Source organism: Oncorhynchus gorbuscha, linkage group LG05, assembly GCF_021184085.1.
Source record: "Oncorhynchus gorbuscha isolate QuinsamMale2020 ecotype Even-year linkage group LG05, OgorEven_v1.0, whole genome shotgun sequence".
NCBI lineage: Eukaryota > Metazoa > Chordata > Actinopteri > Salmoniformes > Salmonidae > Oncorhynchus > Oncorhynchus gorbuscha.
This window is the reverse complement of record NC_060177.1, coordinates 8,302,580-8,324,088: the sequence shown is the minus strand read 5'-3', so window position 1 is coordinate 8,324,088 and position 21,509 is coordinate 8,302,580. Positions and strand designations below refer to the sequence as shown.

The window sequence follows — 21,509 nt, the reverse complement described above, 5'->3', positions numbered from 1 at the left end:
ACGTTACATCTATTAGACTGGGTTATTGGAAAGAGTTTTGTTTAGACTGGGTTATTGGAAAGAGTTTTGTTTAGACTGGGTTATTGGAAAGAGTTTGGTTTAGACTGGGTTATTGGAAAGAGTTTTGTTTAGACTGGGTTGTTGGAAATAGTTTTGTTTAGACTGGGTTATTGGAAAGAGTTTTGTTTAGACTGGGTTGTTGGAAAGAGTTTTGTTTAGACTGGGTTGTTGGAAATAGTTTTGGTTTAGACTGGGTTGTTGGAAAGAGTTTTGTTTAGACTGGGTTATTGGAAAGAGTTTTGTTTAGACTGGGTTATTGGAAAGAGTTTTGTTTAGACTGGGTTATTGGAAAGAGTTGTTTCTACCCAGACATGTTTTTTACACCAGCTGTATTTCTGTATTTTTAGTGATATATCTTAAACACTTGATTGCTTTAAACAATCACTTGATTGATTTAAATTTCTACAAGATGAGCTACAAGATGAAGAAGAGCGATTGCAGTTGACAAGCGATGTATAGTAGAGCGCGTGTGTCACTGGATTGGACTCAGAGGGGTTTAATCAGATGCTCTGATAGAGAATGAAATGGCAGGCCAACCATGTTAGACAAGCATCACAATATAAAGTACACATTCTTAGTCGACCTGATCGACATGCTAACTCAGCCTTATGCTTGGGACACTGTCAGGCACAGAACCCACAGAAACACTGAAAATACAGTGTATGTATGACTTGGAACGCTGCTCAGCCTACCATGCCTACTTGTCCTATAGAAAAAGGTCTGATGAAGTTGACATGTGAGGAATATGGATGTCAAGAGAGGACTCACACGTCTGAGGTAACTGTCCGCTGAGACAGATAAACACAGACATAATGGAATGAGGCACAGCAACTTTGGCTGTGTTCTTTATAAACAAAATGGCTACAGACGTAATACAGTTTGGAATGGGATTCATGGAAGTCCTTCCAGGGTTTACAGCATTTTATATTCCAAAATCGTTTTACAAGTATAATGGTGTGAAACTATATTCAAAATGACTTTTTGTTAAACTGAGGAAACTTTTGTTGGGATTATCTAGAAAAGACATGGTTTATCCTTCGCTAGGGGGTTACGCTAAAACATCAGCGATTGTTCCATATTAACCTCTTACAGCTCCCCCCCAATTTCCACCTGAAGACATACCCAAATCTAACAGCCTGTAGCTCAGGCACAGAAACAAGGATATGCATATTCTTGGTACCATTTGAAAGAAAACACTCTGAAGTTTGTGTACATGTGAATTGAATGTAGGAGAATATAACACAATAGATCTGGTTTAGATAAAACAATTTTAAAAAACAGACATTTTTATTTTTTATTTTTGTATCATCATCTTTAACTACACATTAGTTGTACATTAGTAAAGGCTGGATAACACTGTAATAACATGTTAATAATTGCTGGATAACACTGTAATAACACATTAATAAAAGGCTGGATAACACTGTAATAACACATTAATAATGGCTGGAAAACACTCTAATAACATGTTAATGGCTGGATAACACTGTGATAAAACATTAATAATGTCTGGATAACACTGTAATAACACATTAATAATGGCTGGATAACACTGTAATAACACATTAATAATGGCTGGATAACACACATGTTATGGCTGGATAACATGTAATAACACATTAATAATGGCTGGATAACACTGTAATAACACATTAATAATGGCTGGATAACACTGTAATAACACATTAATAATGGCTGGATAACACTGTAATAACACATTAATAATGTCTGGATAACACTGTAATAACACATTAATAATGGCTGGATAACACTGTAATAACACATTAATAATGGCTGGATAACACTGTAATAACACATTAATAATGTCTGGATAACACTGTAATAACACATTAATAATGGCTGGATAACTGTAATAACATGTTAATAACACATTAATAATGGCTGGATAACACTGTAATAACACATTAATAATGTCTGGATAACACTGTAATAACACATTAATAATGGCTGGATAACACTGTAATAACACATTAATAATGGCTGGATAACACTGTAATAACATGTTAATGGCTGGATAACACTGTAATAACACATTAATAATGGCTGGATAACACTGTAATAACATGTTAATAATGGCTGGATAACAATGTAATAACATGTTAATGGCTGGATAACACTGTAATAACACATTAATAATGGCTGGATAACACTGTAATAACACATTAATAATGGCTGGCTGGATAACACTGTAATAACACATTAATAATGGCTGGATAACAATGTAATAACATGTTAATGGCTGGATAACACTGTAATAACGTGTTAATGGCTGGATAAACTGTAACTGTAATAATGGCTGGACATTAATAATGGCTGGATAACACTGTAATAAACATTAATAATGGCTGGATAACAATGTAATAACATGTTAATGGCTGGATAACACTGTAATAACATGTTAATAATGGCTGGACAACACTGTAATAACACATTAATAATGGCTGGATAACACTGTAATAACATGTTAATGGCTGGATAACACTGTAATAACACATTAATAATGGCTGGATAACACTGTAATAACATGTTAATGGCTGGATAACACTGTAATAACATGTTAATGGCTGGATAACACTGTAATAACATGTTAATGGCTGGATAACACTGTAATAACACATTAATAATGGCTGGATAACACTGTAATAACATGTTAATGGCTGGATAACACTGTAATAACATGTTAATGGCTGGATAACACTGTAATAACATGTTAATGGCTGGATAACACTGTAATAACACATTAATAATGGCTGGATAACACTGTAATAACATGTTAATAATGGCTGGATAACACTGTAATAACATGTTAATGGCTGGATAACACTGTAATAACACATTAATAATGGCTGGATAACACTGTAATAACATGTTAATGGCTGGATAACACTGTAATAACATGTTAATGGCTGGATAACACTGTAATAACAAACTCTAACCACTATGACCCACTTCCCTACTATAGAGACTCTCTTAAGGCTTGCACACATCACACCAAATGTGTCTTTAACGTTCGTCTGCCGATCGTTCAGCATGCTGTTTTAGGTACCACCCACTGTAGGCATCTAAACTCCTAGATGTTTCACCGGATTTTACATGTAAAATCTATGGGCACTCTGTTCACAAATTACCTTCAGAGGTGCTAAGAACTCTCGGCCAGCAAACTCTATTGGTGCGTCTGAGCCCTTAGGGCCCAGTAGCAGCTCCCAGGACGGCCCACAGCTGACCCTGTCAGTTACTGATTGCAGGAGCATAGCAGGGGAGTGTTTTAATGGTGATGGTTGGAGGGAAGTTGGCAACACTAGCTAGTCAGCTGTGGTTTGTGAAGCAAAGGAGTCCAAGGATATGAAGGGAGTGTGTGAGCTTCCCTCTGCTTCATCGTGAGGCGAAAGACAGAATTCTTACATCTGTTCAGTCTTCAGTGCCCTGAAGACTGCTTCACGTCATCTTAGTGTGTCAGCCAGGGTGACGGAGCAGAATTTAACCTCATAACTGTTGCCAGCATAGTTAATCAATAAAATGTTGGCAGCATTCATTTGCTTGTATTTGCTAGCCCATGAGACACAAATATGACTTGCTAACACTGGATGTCTACAATGATTGTCCTACAGAACTGCACACCGTTAGAGACACAGCTGTTACCTTATGTGAGACACTGGCCTCAATGCAACAGTTGCAACATGCAGTGCTTGATGATTTAATACAGTCATCTCTTTAAAGGATTGTAACATTGTATCCAATTGTTTTTCTTCTTCTTCTCCTTCTTCCTCATGGTGGTTGGCAATCCCTCTTGACTTTCAGTAACGTCCACTAGATATATAGTGTTGGGTAGATGTCCACTAGATATATAGTGTTGGGTAGACATCCACTGGATGGATAGTGTTGGGTAGACAATCACTAGATGGATAGTGTTGGGTAGGTGTCCACTAGATGGATAGTGTTGGGTAGACATCCACTAGATGGATAGTGTTGGGTAGATGTCCACTAGATGGATAGTGTTGGGTAGGTGTCCACTAGATGGATAGTGTTGGGTAGACATCCACTAGATGGATAGTGTTGGGTAGATGTCCACTAGATGGATAGTGTTGGGTAGGTGTCCACTAGATGGATAGTGTTGGGTAGACATCCACTAGATGGATAGTGTTGGGTAGATGTCCACTAGATGGATAGTGTTGGGTAGACAACCACTAGATGGATAGTGTTGGGTAGATGTCCACTAGATGGATAATGTTGGGTAGACAACCACTAGATGGATAGTGTTAGGTAGGTGTCCACTAGATGGATAGTGTTGGGTAGGTGTCCACTAGATGGATAGTGTTGGGTAGATGTCCACTAGATGGATAATGTTGGGTAGACAACCACTAGATGGATAGTGTTGGGTAGGTGTCCACTAGATGGATAGTGTTGGGTAGACATCCACTAGATGGATAGTGTTGGGTAGATGTCCACTAGATGGATAGTGTTGGGTAGACAACCACTAGATGGATAGTGTTGGGTAGATGTCCACTAGATGGATAATGTTGGGTAGACAACCACTAGATGGATAGTGTTGGGTAGGTGTCCACTAGATGGATAGTGTTGGGTAGGTGTCCACTAGATGGATAGTGTTGGGTAGATGTCCACTAGATGGATAATGTTGGGTAGACAACCACTAGATGGATAGTGTTGGGTAGGTGTCCACTAGATGGATAGTGTTGGGTAGGTGTCCACTAGATGGATAGTGTTGGGTAGATGTCCACTAGATGGATAGTGTTGGGTAGACATCCACTAGATGGATAGTGTTGGGTAGATGTCCACTAGATGGATAGTGTTGGGTAGGTGTCCACTAGATGGATAGTGTTGGGTAGGTGTCCACTAGATGGATAGTGTTGGGTAGACATCCACTAGATGGATAGTGTTGGGTAGATGTCCACTAGATGGATAGTGTTGGGTAGACATCCACTAGATGGATAGTGTTGGGTAGATGTCCACTAGATATATAGTGTTGGGTAGATGTCCACTAGATGGATAGTGTTGGGTAGGTGTCCACTAGATATATAGTGTTGGGTAGGTGTCCACTAGATGGATAATGTTGGGTAGACAACCACTAGATGGATAGTGTTGGGTAGGTGTCCACTAGATGGATAGTGTTGGGTAGACGTCCACTAGATGGATAGTGTTGGGTAGACGTCCACTAGATGGATAGTGTTGGGTAGGCGTCCACTAGATGGATAGTGTTGGGTAGACGTCCACTAGATGGATAGTGTTGGGTAGACGTCCACTAGATGGATAGTGTTGGGTAGGTGTCCACTAGATGGATAGTGTTGGGTAGGTGTCCACTAGATGGATAGTGTTGGGTAGGTGTCCACTAGATGGATAGTGTTGGGTAGGTGTCCACTAGATGGATAGTGTTGGGTAGACATCCACTAGATGGATAGGGTTGGGTAGACTTATCAGCGTACGTGCCACTCAGGAATCCACTCTCTGGTCACTAGGCAGTGGGTAAGCTGGCCTGTGTTTAGTCCAAGACCACCAGTACCCAGACCACTGCCCCAGATATCAATCAGCTGAAACCTGAACGCAGCAGCATGCCTGTGATGTGGGAAGCAGACCCCTGGTTAACACAGCTCGCATTGTGCAAATGTCACGGGTCGCAGTCTTGGCCTTTTTTCAAGGAGTGATGAATGAGTCTGTGATGCCAGGAATTCAGCGGGTAGTGACGGTTTGAAAAGGGGTACTGAAGTTGAGTTTTTTCAATGTTGACATGTGTCTTTGATGTAGCAGACGGCTACCCGTTGGAGAACCGCGTGTGTTCACCAATGTCATGACACTTTTGTGGAACGCTGTGGCACCGTGGGTGACCTAAGACGTGAGACTTTCACTGTTCTTATAGGTGTCACTGTGTACATTGTCTGTGTGTCTGTTTATGTGTCTGGCTGGCTGGCTGGCTGGCTGGCTGGCTGGCTGGCTGGCTGGCTGGCTGGCTGGCTGGCTGGCTGGCAGGCAGGCTGGCTGTCTATGTCTGTCTGTGTGTCTGTCTGTCTGTCTGTTTGGCAAACAAGGACAGCACCTGTCAATTGACGTTTGAAGGATGCCTCAACACTTTAGTGTCTGTTCACTGTAAAGTTAAAATACTTGTGGAAAGAGAAGGTACCACTTTATGTGGATAGTCCCATATAGATACTCCACAGATGGTCACACTATCAACAAACTATCTGTTGATGATAAGCAACTGCAAGGACTTGGTGAGAAAGAGTCGATATGGCAAAATATCCTCCATGTTATATCACTTTCTCAGGAAACTATAGACTGAAAAAAGACTGAAGTCAGCAGATGCGCTATGAAGATTCCCATGATACTGTAAGAAGTCCTGCTTTCTTTCCACAGAAACTTCACAGAAAACCCATTGTTCCATAGACACTTTATTGCATTGTCCCAAGATGAGTTCTTGCTCAAGCCAGTCTACTGGCACATACTGTAGAGATCAGGTAGTGCTATTTTCTACTGTTAGTCCTCAGGAAGGCAATCTCTGAACTTTCTGGGTCGTAAAAGGCTCGTTTATGGTCATTTTCAAGCTGAGTGAAACTGTGATGTTGTTCCTATCCAAATACCAAGCCGAGCTTTTAAGAAAATCAGACAGCTCTTTGTAAGACTGGAAAAAGTCGACAAGAGCTATGGTATTTGGCACAGAGGCTTATGGGCAATGTCAGTAATTGTTACAATTTAAATTCCTTTGAATGCTCCCCCAAATTGAAAGTCCCTGAGGGGAAACCATCATGTGGCAAATCACATGATTTGGAAAACAATGTAGCTGAAAGCTTATAATGACTCTCCATAATTCAGTATCTAGTTCAAATACACTGTTAACTTTGGGAAAGGTCGCCATTTCAAGAATGCTTGTTTGTCCCACGTGTCCGTCCAGGACTGTTTGAAGACGAGCCCCATGTGAGAGCGCTGCAGGGATAAATGGGCACACGCACCAGTTTCTCCTCTATACCTCCATACCTCCCACTCTCACTTCTTTCTGTTTGTTTCCCTGCCATGACACAGGGTCGCTCCAGCTGTTCACAGGGTCACTCCAGCTGTCCACAGGGTCGCTCCAGCTGTTCACAGGGTCACTCCAGCTGTCCACAGGGTCGCTCCAGCTGTCCACAGGGTCACTCCAGCTGTCCACAGGGTCGCTCCAGCTGTCCACAGGGTCGCTCCAGCTGTCCACAGGGTCACGCAACACTTGGAGACGCAGGGAGGCTAAGAAGTTCTTCAGCTTTTCCTCAGCCGTTCCTCAACCAATCCACAGCCAATCCTCAGCCGTTCCTCAACCAATCCACAGCCAATCCTCAGCTGTTCCTCAACCAATCCACAGCCAATCCTCAGCGGTTCAGTTAAAATACTATTGCCTGTTATCTGAACCTTCAGCTTTCATTGAAAGTTGAACCTGACACTGTTGAAGCTGAAGGACAAGACTGAAGACTTGACATACACGAGTATACTGTATGGTTTTTGACACCTGCATTGTGTGAACGCTGTGGACCTTCTGCAATATTCTACGTTGAGCAAGCTGTTAGGTCCAGGACTATGCTTAATCTGGTTCTGGGAAACCTATGTATCTTTTGTCCTCTTTGCTTAAAGTTGGTCTGGACATGTTGGTTGAAAGATGCTAATTTTACCGAGTTATTCGGTTATGTAATGACTTGACAGAGCTCTTATGAAACATAGAGTGCAAGTTGCTGAATACTTTTGGGATTGGCAAATTAGGACCAAAGCCATTCAGATCCTGTCTACATACACACATGGAATGTGATGAGAGAGCAATGTCATTGAAGTTGCAGTCTCGTGTTAAGGGCAGAGGTACGGTTTCGTAGCATAAACGTCTCTCCTTCCTCCTCTAAACCTGAAAGATATTAGCGCATTAATGTCTTCGGCTCTGGTATGTCGCTTCCACAAACCGCAAATCCTGCTTTCCTCAGTAACTGTGAGAGAGTACCTCCTGGTGTCCATTTAGGGTCAGGTTATTTTGTTTATAGCAGCATTACCTTATCCTCAATGATGCTACAGGGCTGACCTTAATGGATGTTCAGCCATGATTGTTTTAACAGCTCTTCATGAAACTGACTGGGAGTTAAAGGAGACCTTGAAGTCAAAGGGAAACAATGGGTCCCATTTCTCTGAAAGTAGCTGTGTCCCAGCCTGAACTTTCCCAGTCTACAGTATCACACCGTGCCAGAGGACAGCAGTAATCTCAGCAATAATCATGATATTAATAGCTATGAAAATATGAGCACTGCTGGAGCTCGAGGTGAAAATCATTTCCAGAGTCTGTGAGACTTGGACAGTTGATCCCAGACGCAGTCCCCTCAACACTAGTTTGTGTCTCAGCCTGGCTGCCATACACTGCATGTGCAGCCCAGTTAACAGCTTCACTCCTTGGCCAGGATCTGAATTGTTGCACATATTTGTATATTTATATCTCTCTCTCTTTTCAATACAAATAAATACACTTGGGAAATGTGATAGTTTTTGAAGGAAGCTGAGCAATCTTTCAGATTTGAGTCACATTTCTCAACATTTCCTACAAACATTTTCCTACATTCTACATTAAGAGCGTCTGTTAAATGACTTATCTAGAGCATCTTAGCTAGATGGGACAACCACATACCTCAGTCAGAGTAAGTATACTGAACAAAAATATAAATGCAACATGCAACAATTTGACTGAGTTACAGTTCATATACGGAAATTAGTCAATTAAAATAAATTCATTAGTCACTAATCTATGGATTTCATAGGACTGGGTAGGAGTGGCGCCATGGGTAGGGCAGGGAGGGTATAGGCCCACCCATTGGGGAGCCAGGCCCAGCCAATCAAAACAAGTTATTCCCCCACAATAAATAAAATGGCTTTATTACAGATATACTCATTTTCATCAGCTGTCCAGTCACAGATGATCCCACAGGTGAAGAAGCAGGATGTGGAAGTCCTGGGCTGGCATGGTTACACGTGGTCTGCGGTTGTGAGGCCGGTTGGACATACTGACAAATTCTCTAAAATGACGCTGGAGGTGGCTTATAGTAGAGAAATTAACATTCAATTCACTTGTAACAGCTCTGGTGGACATTCCTGCAGTCAACATTCCAATTGCATGCTCCCTCAAATCTTGAAACATCTGTGGCATTGAGTTGTGTGACAAAACTGCACATTTTAGAGTGGCCATTTATAGTCCCCAGCACAAGTTGCACTTATGTAATGATCGTGCTGTTTAACTTCATATGCCACATCTTGGTAAATGAAAAACACTCACTAAAAGGGATGTAAACAAATTTGCACACAAAATGAGAGAAATAAACTTTGCACGTAATGAACATTTCTGGGATAATTATTTTCAGCTCATGAAACACGGGACCAACATTTTACAAGTTGCGTTTATATTTTTTGTTCAGTATGCATTTTTCCACAATAAAGTAGCTATCAGAAAAGTCAGTGTTAGTAAGGTACCTTATCCAAACATTCAGTGACATACAACGCTTCTGTTTCAGTTGACATGACCTGCACTTATATCAGTGTTACGCACACCTCTTGGAGGGAACGCAATACCCTGCTACACTCAACTAGGTATGTGATTGTAGGTGCGAGAGGATGACAGAGAATATTACAGTTTACTGGGAATGTATTTTCTTAACACAGTATATGTATGACCGCAGGCCTCTTGCCTAAGCACTGCCAAGGTGCCTCCCCCCCCCGGGAACAAATTAAACAGAACAATACAAACTTAGAGTGAACAAGTTCAATAATCAAAAACACAGTCCTGTTGGCACACACATACCTCAGAAGTAGCGGCTACAAAATACTTCCCACTAAACTGTCTCTGCACAACATCCAACACAGGACATCCAAGAAGCTCCTGCTTCCCGACAAAGGAACACTGGCTTTTCAAGCTGCAGAAGGAGTTGGTAATGGCAGACAGCTGTATCTCCTGGCGACAGGGCGGGGTCAGAGTACCAATCTGAAATGGGGCCGACCAATCAGCTGCTTTGGACTTCAGGAAGCCATTTCCTGAAATACACACATTCAAACACATACAAACCCATAACAGAAACTGGGGAACATAACACCATTTTACAACTTGAATATTGTATGATGTCATAATCTCAAGAAACCTATCATAGTAGTTTTAGATGACCAAGGATGTTCATGTCAAGTGTCATGTTTTGTTTAGGTAACCATTATACCATACCTATGTATACCACACCACTAAAATGTTACCTCATAGGAACAATGTGATGGAGACATGTTTTAAAACTACAGAGGTTCGTGTGGTTGACCCATAACTACAGGCAGTAAATTGATGGAGGTCTGGTTTTGCTATTAAGGGGTGTCAAGTGTTGGCAAGTAGCCTAGCGGGTCAAATCTACCAAAGCTGTGCCCTTGAGCAAGGCACTTAACCCTTATTGGATAAGAGCGCCTGCTAAATAACTAACATGTCAATGTTAAATGTAAATGTGGTCCCTTCCCTTTGGGACAACACTGACCTGGTGAGTGAATTGCTCCTGTGCATGCCACTATACTGAGTAGCCCAGGTGGTAAGGGTAGGTAACAACACATCTGCCATGCTGATCCTCAACACGGGGGCCCCTCAAGGGTGCGTGCTCAGTTCCTTCCTGTCCTCCCTGTTCAACACCTATTCCCCGTCAGGAGTCTGAAAAGATTTGACATGGGTCCTCAGATCCTCAAAAGTTTCTACAATTGCACCATCGAGAGCATCCTGACGGGTTTCATCACTGCCTGGTATGGCAACGGCTCTGCCTCCGACTGCAAGGCACTACAGAGGGTAGTGTGTACAGCCCAGTACATCACTGCCTGGTATGGCAACAGCTCTGCCTCCGACTGCAAGGCACTACAGAGGGTAGTGTGTACAGCCCAGTACATCACTGCCTGGTATGACAACAGCTCTGCCTCTGACAGCATGGCACTACAGAGGGTAGTGTGTACAGCCCAGTACATCACTGCCTGGTATGGCTCAACTGCTCTGTACATCACTGCCTGGACAACTGCTCTGCCTCCGACTGCAAGGCACTACAGAGGGTAGTGTGTACAGCCCAGTACGTCAGAGGAAGGCCCTAAAAATGGTCAAAGACTACAGCCACCCTAGTCATAGATTGTTCTCTCTGGTACCGCACGGCAAGTGATACCGGAGCGCCAAGTCTAGGTCCAAGAGGCTTCTAAACAGCTTCTACCCTCTGAACATCTAATCAAATGGCTACCCAGACTATTTGCATTGCCCCCTCCCCCCATTCGCTGCTGCTACTCTCTGTTATTATCTATGCATAGTCACTTTAATAACTCTACCAACATGTACATATTACCTCAATTACCTCCACTAACCGGTGCCCCCACACATTGACTCTGTACCGGTACCCCCTGTTTATAACCTTGCTAGTTTAATTTTACTGCTGCTCTTTAATTATTTGTTACTTTTATTTGTTACTTTTTTAGGTATTTTCTTAAAACTGCATTGTTGGTTAAGGGCTTGTAAATAAGCATTTCACTGTAGGGTCTGCAACCAACAGTTGTATTCGGCGCATGTAGCAAGTACAATTTGATTTGATTTTGATTTGATTTGTCTTAGGCTACATATGTTTCTTGTGTTGACAGCTTAGGTTATTAACATAAGCTCTTGTAAAACAATATAACAATATATTGCAGGATGGTAATCATGTGTTGGTGTCTGATCTAAAGATATCATATGCTAAACTTTGAGGAGATCTGTGTTTATGTGTGAGAAGTATCAGGTGAAGTTTGTCATCACCTGGAAGAACTTCATGTACCAAGACATTGTGTTACAAGGTGAAAGGTCAAGAGATAATCAAGAAAACCCCTCTGCATTTTGTGTTTTCATCCTGTCACATAAACGTCTTGGGAAAAGTATCTTGTTCCTACCCAAGAATACAAAGAGCCCTTCTATCTCAGATACTTCGGGAGGCTTTTATCTGTCCAGCCTGATGTAAACACAGAGTGTTTTAAATGCTCCACCACATTAAGTTATCGAGAGCCTTCACTGACATCTAGGACATTTACAAGAGCATCGTGACCTGACACTGATGTACAACCCCAAAGTGGAGTGACAAACTGTCTCCCCCTGAGCTCTACATCATGACTGGGGGCGGCAGCGTAGCCTAGTGGTTAGAGCGTTGGACTAGTAACCGGAAGGTTGCGAGTTCACACCCCCGAGCTGACAATGTACAAATCTGTCGTTCTGCCCCTGAACAGGCGGTTAACCCACTGTTCCCAGGCCGTCATTGAAAATAAGAATGTGTTCTTAACTGACTTGCCTGGTTAAATAAAGGTAAAATTTAAAAAGAAAAGGACTCTGAGCCTGCTTGTGTTTCAGCCCCAAAGTGGAGTGACAAACTGTCTCCCCCTGAGCTCTACGTCATGACCAAAGGACTCTGAGCCTGCTTGTGTTTCAGCCAAGGAGAACTCATGGTGACCCGTCCTGTATTGTTTCATGGTGAAATGCCTCGTCATTGATTCAGTCAGCATGCTCGCCGACATCACAATTTCCCGCTCTCCTTTCTTTCTTTCTCTATCTACCTTTTGCGATCTCTATCTACCTTTTGCGATCTCTATCTCTTTTTCTCTGTCTCTGTGTGTGTGTGTGTGTGTGTGTGTGTGTGTGTGTGTGTGTGAGAGAGAGAGAGAGAGAGAGAGAGAGAGAGAGAGACAGAGACAGAGACAGAGACAGACAGAGACAGAGAGAGATAATCTTCCCAGGGCCAATGTGGAGTGGATACAGTGTTTATAGGCCAGTGTGTTTATGTGCGTGTCAGTCTGGCGTCAGGGGAGAAGTCAACATGCTCCCACAGTAACACAGCCAGTCACAAACAAGGAAGTTCACGAATGTTTCAAATACCTGCTCTGATACTCACTGGGTGTGTGTTTGTTGAGTTAGCAAAGACATTCCAGTCAGATAGATCGGCGTAGCAGAGTTTAAATGTCATCTCTTTCACACCATTATTTCTTATCAGATGAAACGTCATGAGGAGAAGTGCCTTCAATGTTATCACTATGTTTTTACAATGTCACAACAAATACTATTAATACAAAACAATTATAATATGCAATTCATTTTGTGGGGATTTCAACGGTCTTGTTTTCTGTTTCACAGGTTATTGGTGGGAGCTCCATATGAAACCAATGGTCACCACCAGACAGGGGATGTGTACAAATGCCCATTGGGGAAACGGTCCAATGGCAGCTGCTCCAAACTCAACCTAGGTACAGAACTATCAACTCTCACAGACTTGACATGTGCCTACTGTGCCTCATGAGACTGATGTGTGTGTGTGCTGTAGGCATTAGAGTGTGTGTGTGTGTGTGTGTGTGTGTGTGTGTGTGTGTGTGTGTGTGTGTGTGTGTGTGTGTGTGTGTGTGTGTGTGTGTGTGTGTGTGTGTGTGTGTGTGTGTGTGTGTGTGTGTGTGTGTGTGTGTGTGTGTGTGTGTGTGTGTGTGTGTGTGTGTGTAGAGTGTGTGTGTGTGTTGTAGCCATTAGTGTGTGTGTGTGTGTTGTAGCCATTGTGTGTGTGTGTGTGTGTGTGTGTGTGTGTGTGTGTGTGTGTGTGTGTGTGTGTGTGTGTGTGTGTGTGTGTGTGTGTGTGTGTGTGTGTGTGTGTGTGTGTGTGTGTGTGTGTAGAGTGTGTGTGCATATACACCTTATGTGTGTTGTAGGTGTGTGTGAGTGGAATCTGGGAACCATGCTGTTCCGCCTTTAACAGTTTAGCCATTAGAGTGTGTGTGCATATACACCATTATACGTGTGTTCATAGGTTGTGTGAGAGGGTCCACAAGGCCTCACGCCACACGTCCACATCCTCCTAGGCATCACGCCACACGTCCACATCTCCTAGGCCTCACGCCACACGTCCACACCCTCCTAGGCATCACGCCACACGTCCACATCCTTATCACGCCACACGTCCACATCCTTTCACGCCACACGTCCACATCCTCCTAGGCATCACGCTACACGTCCACATCCTCCTAGGCATCACGCCACACGTCCACATCCTCCTAGGCATCACGCCACACGTCCATCATCCTCCACACCCTCCTAGGCATCACGCCACACGTCCACATCCTCCTAGGCATCACGCCACATCCTCCACATCCTCCTAGGCATCACGTCCCACACGCATCACTCCACATCCTCCTAGGCATCACGCCACACGTCCACATCCTCCTAGGCATCACGCCACACGTCCACATCCTCCTAGGCATCACGCCACACGTCCACATCCTCCTAGGCATCACGCCACACGTCCACACCCTCCTAGGCATCACTCCACACGTCCACATCCTCCTAGGCATCACGCCACACGTCCACATCCTCCTAGGCATCACGCCACACGTCCACATCCTCCTAGGCATCACGCCACACGTCCACATCCTCCTAGGCATCACGCCACACGCCACATCCTCCTAGGCATCACGCCACACGTCCACATCCTCCTAGGCATCACGCCACACGTCCACATCCTCCTAGGCATCACGCCACACGTCCACATCCTCCTAGGCATCACGCCACATCCTCCTAGTCATCACGCCACACGTCCACATCCTCCTAGGCATCACGCCACACGTCCACATCCTCCTAGGCATCACGCCACACGTCCACATGTTTCCTTAGATGAGACCTATCTGCACTGTGTTGTACAGAGAGACACAGCGAGATGTGTGAACTAGCTGGCAGATATTGTATGGTGTAGACACTGCTGCTCCTGGCTTGACAAGTGTAACAAACCTAGTTCCCAGAAGCTCCTTTCCTGCAGTCAAATGATCAAGTCGCCTTTCTAATGGCCTCACGGGTGGAATGTTGTTCATATTTGTCATAATTAAATAAACATTATTTTTAAAAACCTGCTGAAAATCTGCTGTTTTATTATATTTCAGTCTTCTGTGATGTATATAAAGTGTCATATTGGGATGCAACGACATTTCAACTCTATATCTGACACGGTACAGGTGTCTTCTTTTAAGCCAATAACCATGTGTGAAGTGTCTACTTTTGTTTCAGACTAGATTTGTTTAAGACTACCAAGAAACGCTGTGTGTGACCCTGATTTAGCCCACTGTAGTAACATGCTCTGCACACTGCCTCAAAGCACAGGTGTTCCGTCCTTTCGTTGGGAGATTTGGTATCATCTTCTTAACTGCCATGTGTAGTCATTGGGTTTGCAAAAGCCTGTGAAGCGACTTGTCCGCAGGTACACAGCAGAAGTGAAAAAATATACGCAAAAAAGTCTTCAAAATCTGTAGAAACATCAGTGTTAGAATAAACATAGTTATTTCTTTGACTCTGTCTTTTCTTGTTCCTCAAGGAAGGATTTCTCTGACTAATGTCGCCGAGCGAAAAGACAAGATGAGGCTGGGGATGACGCTGACAACCAACCCCAAAGACAACAGCTTTGTGGTTAGTGATGAACACCCAGTCTATCAAAAGTATAGTGTGATTATGTGTGGTTTCCACAGAGACTAACTTGGTGGTGAGTTTCAGGGGTTTGTGAAGAACAGCGGAGGCTGCTGAGAGGGGGACGGCTCATAGTAATGGCTGGAACGGCACAAATGGAATGGCATTAAACCATGGATGTGATGTATGTGATACCATTCCACCTGTTCCACTCCAGCCATTACCACGAGCCCATCCTCCCCAATTAAGGTGTCACCAACCTCCTGTGGTGAAGAACCACATTTGGTTTTTCTGATGACCTTTTCATCCACTGTAGGCCCACGGTACATGTCTCATTCATGCTGTGCTGAATGTGCTTTCTTGTGTGTTGTTGTCTAGGTCTGTGGACCCCTGTGGTCCTATGAGTGTGGCAGCTCATACTACAGCACTGGAATATGCTCTCGAGTCAACGCCAGCTTCAAATTCTCCAAAACCATAGCTCCAGCCTTCCAGAGTAAATACAGAGCCCGCCCCTTCCCTGTTTGGCAATGTTTTATGGATCTTCTTCCATAAGTACAAGTCATTATTGATTATTATTGATGCATTAGACTGTTTGCCATTGCTCAACCATAAAGGTTGCATTGATGGTGCAGTTCAGACATTATTGTGTGTCTTCCTCTGCTAGGGTGTGAGACCTACATGGATATAGTGATCGTTCTGGATGGTTCCAACTCCATCTACCCCTGGACGGAGGTGCAAGCCTTTCTTATCAACATTCTACAGAAGTTCTACATTGGACCAGGCCAGATACAGGTGAGTTGTGGGAAATGTGTCGCTCTGGCTAACCTGGTTGAATTGCCTGTTATGCCCCAGTTTTGATTCATGATTCAACTCGAGGTCTGGAGTGTCAAAGGATGATGTTGTCTGAGTCCATGTTGATGATTAGTAGAATGAAAAAGCAGACGTGATTTGTCCCTCCAGACCTGTTATAATGTATGTGCGTGATATGGTTCAGGTTGGAGTGGTGCAGTATGGGGAGAAGGTGGTGCACGAGTTCCATCTGAATGACTACAAGTCGGTGGAGGAGGTGGTGAAGAGAGCAAGCAACATCCATCAGAGAGGTGGAGAGGAAACCAACACGGCACTCGGCATCAACGTCGCTCGGTAAAACTCCCTAACTGATATGAAACCACATCAGCAATATCCCTAATATTCAATCAGTATAGTATTGGAAGCTGCCTGTCTATTGTATCTCACAACAAGTACAACTATAATGACGTACAGTAAATTATTGTAAATGACACTAGGTAATAGTAATAAAAGACGATAAAATACTGTATTTGTTACCTTATTCTGGGTTATTACTCAAATCCCACTTTTTGGCTGTAAACTTTGAACCTTTCAAATATGAGTTGAATAAATCACATGCCACAGCTCAGAAGCATTCAAACGAGGAGCCCGACGAGGCGCCAAGAAGGTGATGATCGTGATCACTGACGGGGAGTCACATGACAGCCCTGACCTTCAACAGGCCATCGAGGACAGCGAGAAGGATGGCATCACCCGCTATGCCATCGCTGTGAGTCACCGTCTCTGTCTCCTTCCTCTCTCCTGCTTACATCATCACTGTGAGTCATCCTCTCTGTCTCCTTCCTCTCTCCTGCTACATCATCGCTGTGAGTCACCGTCTCTGTCTCCTTCCTCTCTCCTGCTACATCATCGCTGTGAGTCACCGTCTCTGTCTCCTTCCTCTCTCCTGCTACATCATCGCTGTGAGTCACCGTCTCTGTCTCCTTCCTCTCTCCTGCTACATCATCTCTGTGAGTCATCCTCTCTGTCTCCTTCCTCTCTCCTGCTACATCATCACTGTGAGTCACCGTCTCTGTCTCCTTCCTCTCTCCTGCTACATCATCTCTGTGAGTCATCCTCTCTGTCTCCTTCCTCTCTCCTGCTACATCATCACTGTGAGTCACCGTCTCTGTCTCCTTCCTCTCTCCTGCTACATCATCACTGTGAGTCATCCTCTCTGTCTCCTTCCTCTCTCCTGCTACATCATCACTGTGAGTCACCGTCTCTGTCTCCTTCCTCTTTCCTGCTACATCATCTCTGTGAGTCAGTCACCGTCTCTGTCTCCTTCCTCTCTCCTGCTACATCTCTGTGAGTCACCGTCTCTGTCTCCTTCCTCCTCTCTCCTGCTACATCATCACTGTGAGTCACCTCTGTCTCCTTCCTCTCTCCTGCTACATCATCACTGTGAGTCACCGTCTCTGTCTCTGTCTCCTTCCTCTCATCTGCTAGTCATCATCATCACTGTGAGTCATCCTCTCTGTCTCCTTCCTCTCTCCTGCTACATCATCACTGTGAGTCACCGTCTCTGTCTCCTTCCTCTCTCCTGCTACATCATCTCTGTGAGTCACCGTCTCTGTCTCCTTCCTCTCTCCTGCTACATCATCACTGTGAGTCTGCTACATCATCACTGTGAGTCACCGTCTCTGTCTCCTTCCTCTTTCCTGCTACATCATCACTGTGAGTCTCCTTCTCTGTCTCCTTCCTCTCTCCTGCTACATCATCACTGTGAGTCACCGTCTCTCTGTCTCCTTCCTCTTTCCTGCTACATCATCACTGTGAGTCACCGTCTCTGTCTCCTTCCTCTCTCCTGCTACATCATCACTGTGAGTCATCCTCTCTGTCTCCTTCCTCTCTCCTGCTACATCATCACTGTGAGTCACCGTCTCTGTCTCCTTCCTCTCTCCTGCTACATCATCACTGTGAGTCACCGTCTCTGTCTCCTTCCTCTTTCCTGCATACATCATCACTGTGAGTCACCGTCTCTGTCTCCTTCCTCTTTCCTGCTACATCATCACTGTGAGTCACCGTCTCTGTCTCCTTCCTCTCTCCTGCTACATCATCACTGTGAGTCATCCTCTCTGTCTCCTTCCTCTCTCCTGCTACATCATCACTGTGAGTCATCCTCTCTGTCTCCTTCCTGTCTCCTGCTACATCATCGCTGTGAGTCACCGTCTCTGTCTCCTTCCTCTCTCCTGCTACATCATCTCTGTGAGTCATCCCCTCAGTCTCATTCCTCTCTCCTGCTTCATCATCTCTGTGAGTCATCCTCTCTGTCTCCTTCCTCTCTCCTGCTACATCATCACTGTGAGTCACCGTCTCTGTCTCCTTCCTCTTCCTGCTACATCATCATCACTGTGAGTCACCGTCTCTGTCTCCTTCCTCTTTCCTGCTACATCATCACTGTGAGTCACCGTCTCTGTCTCCTTCCTCTCTCCTGCTACATCATCACTGTGAGTCATCCTCTCTGTCTCCTTCTCTCTCCTGCTACATCATCACTGTGAGTCATCCTCTCTGTCTCCTTCCTCTCTCCTGCTACATCATCACTGTGAGTCACCGTCTCTGTCTCTGTCTCCTTCCTCTTTCCTGCTACATCATCACTGTGAGTCATCCTGTGAGTCATCCTCTCTGTCTCCTTCCTCTCTCCTGCTACATCATCACTGTGAGCTACATCATCACTGTGAGTCACCGTCTCTGTCTCCTTCCTCTTTCCTGCTACATCATCACTGTGAGTCACCGTCTCTGTCTCCTTCCTCTCTCCTGCTACATCATCACTGTGAGTCATCCTCTCTGTCTCCTTCCTCTCTCCTGCTACATCATCACTGTGAGTCATCCTCTCTGTCTCCTTCCTCTCTCCTGCTACATCATCACTGTGAGTCACCGTCCGTCTCTGTCTCCTTCCTCTTTCCTGCTACATCATCACTGTGAGTCACCGTCTCTGTCTCCTTCCTCTCTCCTGCTACATCATCACTGTGAGTCATCCTCTCTGTCTCCTTCCTCTTCCTGCTACATCTCCTGTGAGTTCTCTGTCTCCTTCCTCTCTCCTGCTACATCATCACTGTGAGTCATCCTCTCTGTCTCTCCTGTCCTCTCTCCTGCTACATCATCTCTGTGAGTCATCCTCTCTGTCTCCTTCCTCTCTCCTGCTACATCATCACTGTGAGTCACCGTCTCTGTCTCCTTCCTCTCTCTGCTACATCATCTGTGAGTCATCCTCTCTGTCTCCTTCCTCTCTCCTGCTACATCATCACTGTGAGTCATCCTGTCTCTGCTACATCATCCTGTGAGTTCCTGTCTCCTTCCTCTCTCCTGCTACATCATCATCACTGTGCTACATCATCTCTGTGAGTCATCCTCTCTGTCTCCTTCCTCTCTCCTGCTACATCATCACTGTGAGTCACCGTCTCTGTCTCCTTCCTCTCTCCTGCTACATCATCACTGTGAGTCACCATCTCTGTCTCCTTCCTCTTTCCTGCTACATCATCACTGTGAGTCACCGTCTCTGTCTCCTTCCTCTTTCCTGCTACATCATCACTGTGAGTCACCGTCTCTGTCTCCTTCCTCTCTCCTGCTACATCATCACTGTGAGTCATCCTCTCTGTCTCCTTCCTCTCTCCTGCTACATCATCACTGTGAGTCATCCTCTCTGTCTCCTTCCTCTCTCCTGCTACATCATCACTGAGTCGTCTCTGTCTCTGTCTCCTTCCTCTTTCCTGCTACATCATCACTGTGAGTCACCGTCTCTGTCTCCTTCCTCTCTCCTGCTACATCATCACTGTGAGTCATCCTCTCTGTCTCCTTCCTCTCTCCTGCTACATCATCGCTGTGAGTTCTCTGTCTCCTTCCTCTCTCCTGCTACATCATCTCTGTGAGTCACCGTCTCTGTCTCCTTCCTGTCTCTCTCCTGCTACACCATCACTGTGAGTCATCCTCTCTGTCTCCTTCCTGTCCTCTCTCCTGCTACACCATCACTGTGAGTGACTCCTGCTACATCATCACTGTGAGTCATCCTCTCTGTCTCCTTCCTGTCCTCTCTCCTGCTACATCATCACTGTGAGTCACTCCTGCTACATCATCACTGTGAGTCATCCTCTCTGTCTCCTGTCCTCTCTCCTGCTACATCATCACTGTGAGTCACTCCTGCTACATCATCACTGTGAGTCATCCTCTCTGTCTCCTTCCTCTCTCCTGCTACATCATCACTGTGAGTCACTCCTGCTACATCATCACTGTGAGTCATCCTCTCTGTCTCCTTCCTCTCTCCTGCTGTTCACTAAATGTGAACATAACTGGAAACAGCATGAGGTAATGTTATGGTAGCTAGTAAATAGAAAAGGAGAAGTAACTAACTAGCTAACTGATAGTAAGTTAATTTTTCCACCTCACATTTAACTAGCTAGCTAACATTTGTATGTTGTAGTTTATTATGGATCCCCATTAGCTGCTGCCAAGGAAGCATCTACTCTACCTGGAGTCAAGCTAAATTAAGGCAGTTAAACAATTTAAAAAACATTACAATACATTAACAACAGATTTCACAACACATTAAGTGTGTGTCCTCAGGCCACTACTCTACTACCACATATCTACAACACAAAATCTATGTTATCGTGTGTGTATAGTGCGCATGTTATCGTGTGTGTGTATGCATGTGTCTGTGCCTATGTTTGTGTTGCTTCACAGTCCCCGATGTTCCATAATGTGTATTTTTAAATTCAATTTTACTGCTTGCATGAGTTACTTGATGTGGAATAGAGTTCCATGTGGTCATGGCTCTATATAGTACTGTTGAACTGACATATAGAAAGTAGAATTGCCACAGTTGTTAAATGTATTTACAGTTAGTTAGCTGCTTCTTCTACTCTCTTCAACTAACTACCATAATACTGCTTCGTGCCTCCATAATGACAAGGTGGCTACAGTTACTGTAGTACAATGTTCATTTTTTTTCTGGTTTGGGACATGTACACTTTCAGCACACATTGGGATGTGACTTCACAGATGTGATGTGAGCTTCACCAGTGCTCCAAAGGGTACAGAGGTTTACACGGAACCCAAACCGTCTGAGCGCGTACGCCATCGTGCATCAATGTCTATTGTCCCTCCACACCAAACGTGATAACGACACGCAGGTTAAAATATCAAAACAAACACTGAATCAATTACA

The 21,509-nt window shown here is 44.5% G+C and overlaps 2 protein-coding genes across 2 annotated transcripts in view; one reads left to right on the top strand and one right to left on the bottom strand.

The window, feature by feature from the left end:
• Nucleotides 1-21,509, bottom strand: part of LOC124035489 (integrin alpha-11-like) — a 204,844-nt gene that overhangs the window by 60,267 nt on the left and 123,068 nt on the right.
• LOC124035348 (integrin alpha-11-like) overlaps nucleotides 1-21,509 on the top strand; it is a 79,484-nt gene that overhangs the window by 20,229 nt on the left and 37,746 nt on the right. The window contains exons 3-8 of the mRNA XM_046348813.1: nucleotides 13,220-13,329; nucleotides 15,429-15,520; nucleotides 15,896-16,010; nucleotides 16,182-16,309; nucleotides 16,512-16,660; nucleotides 16,931-17,075. Of these exons, the coding sequence (XP_046204769.1) occupies nucleotides 13,220-13,329; nucleotides 15,429-15,520; nucleotides 15,896-16,010; nucleotides 16,182-16,309; nucleotides 16,512-16,660; nucleotides 16,931-17,075 (739 nt within the window). The remainder of the gene's footprint in view (nucleotides 1-13,219; nucleotides 13,330-15,428; nucleotides 15,521-15,895; nucleotides 16,011-16,181; nucleotides 16,310-16,511; nucleotides 16,661-16,930; nucleotides 17,076-21,509) is intronic.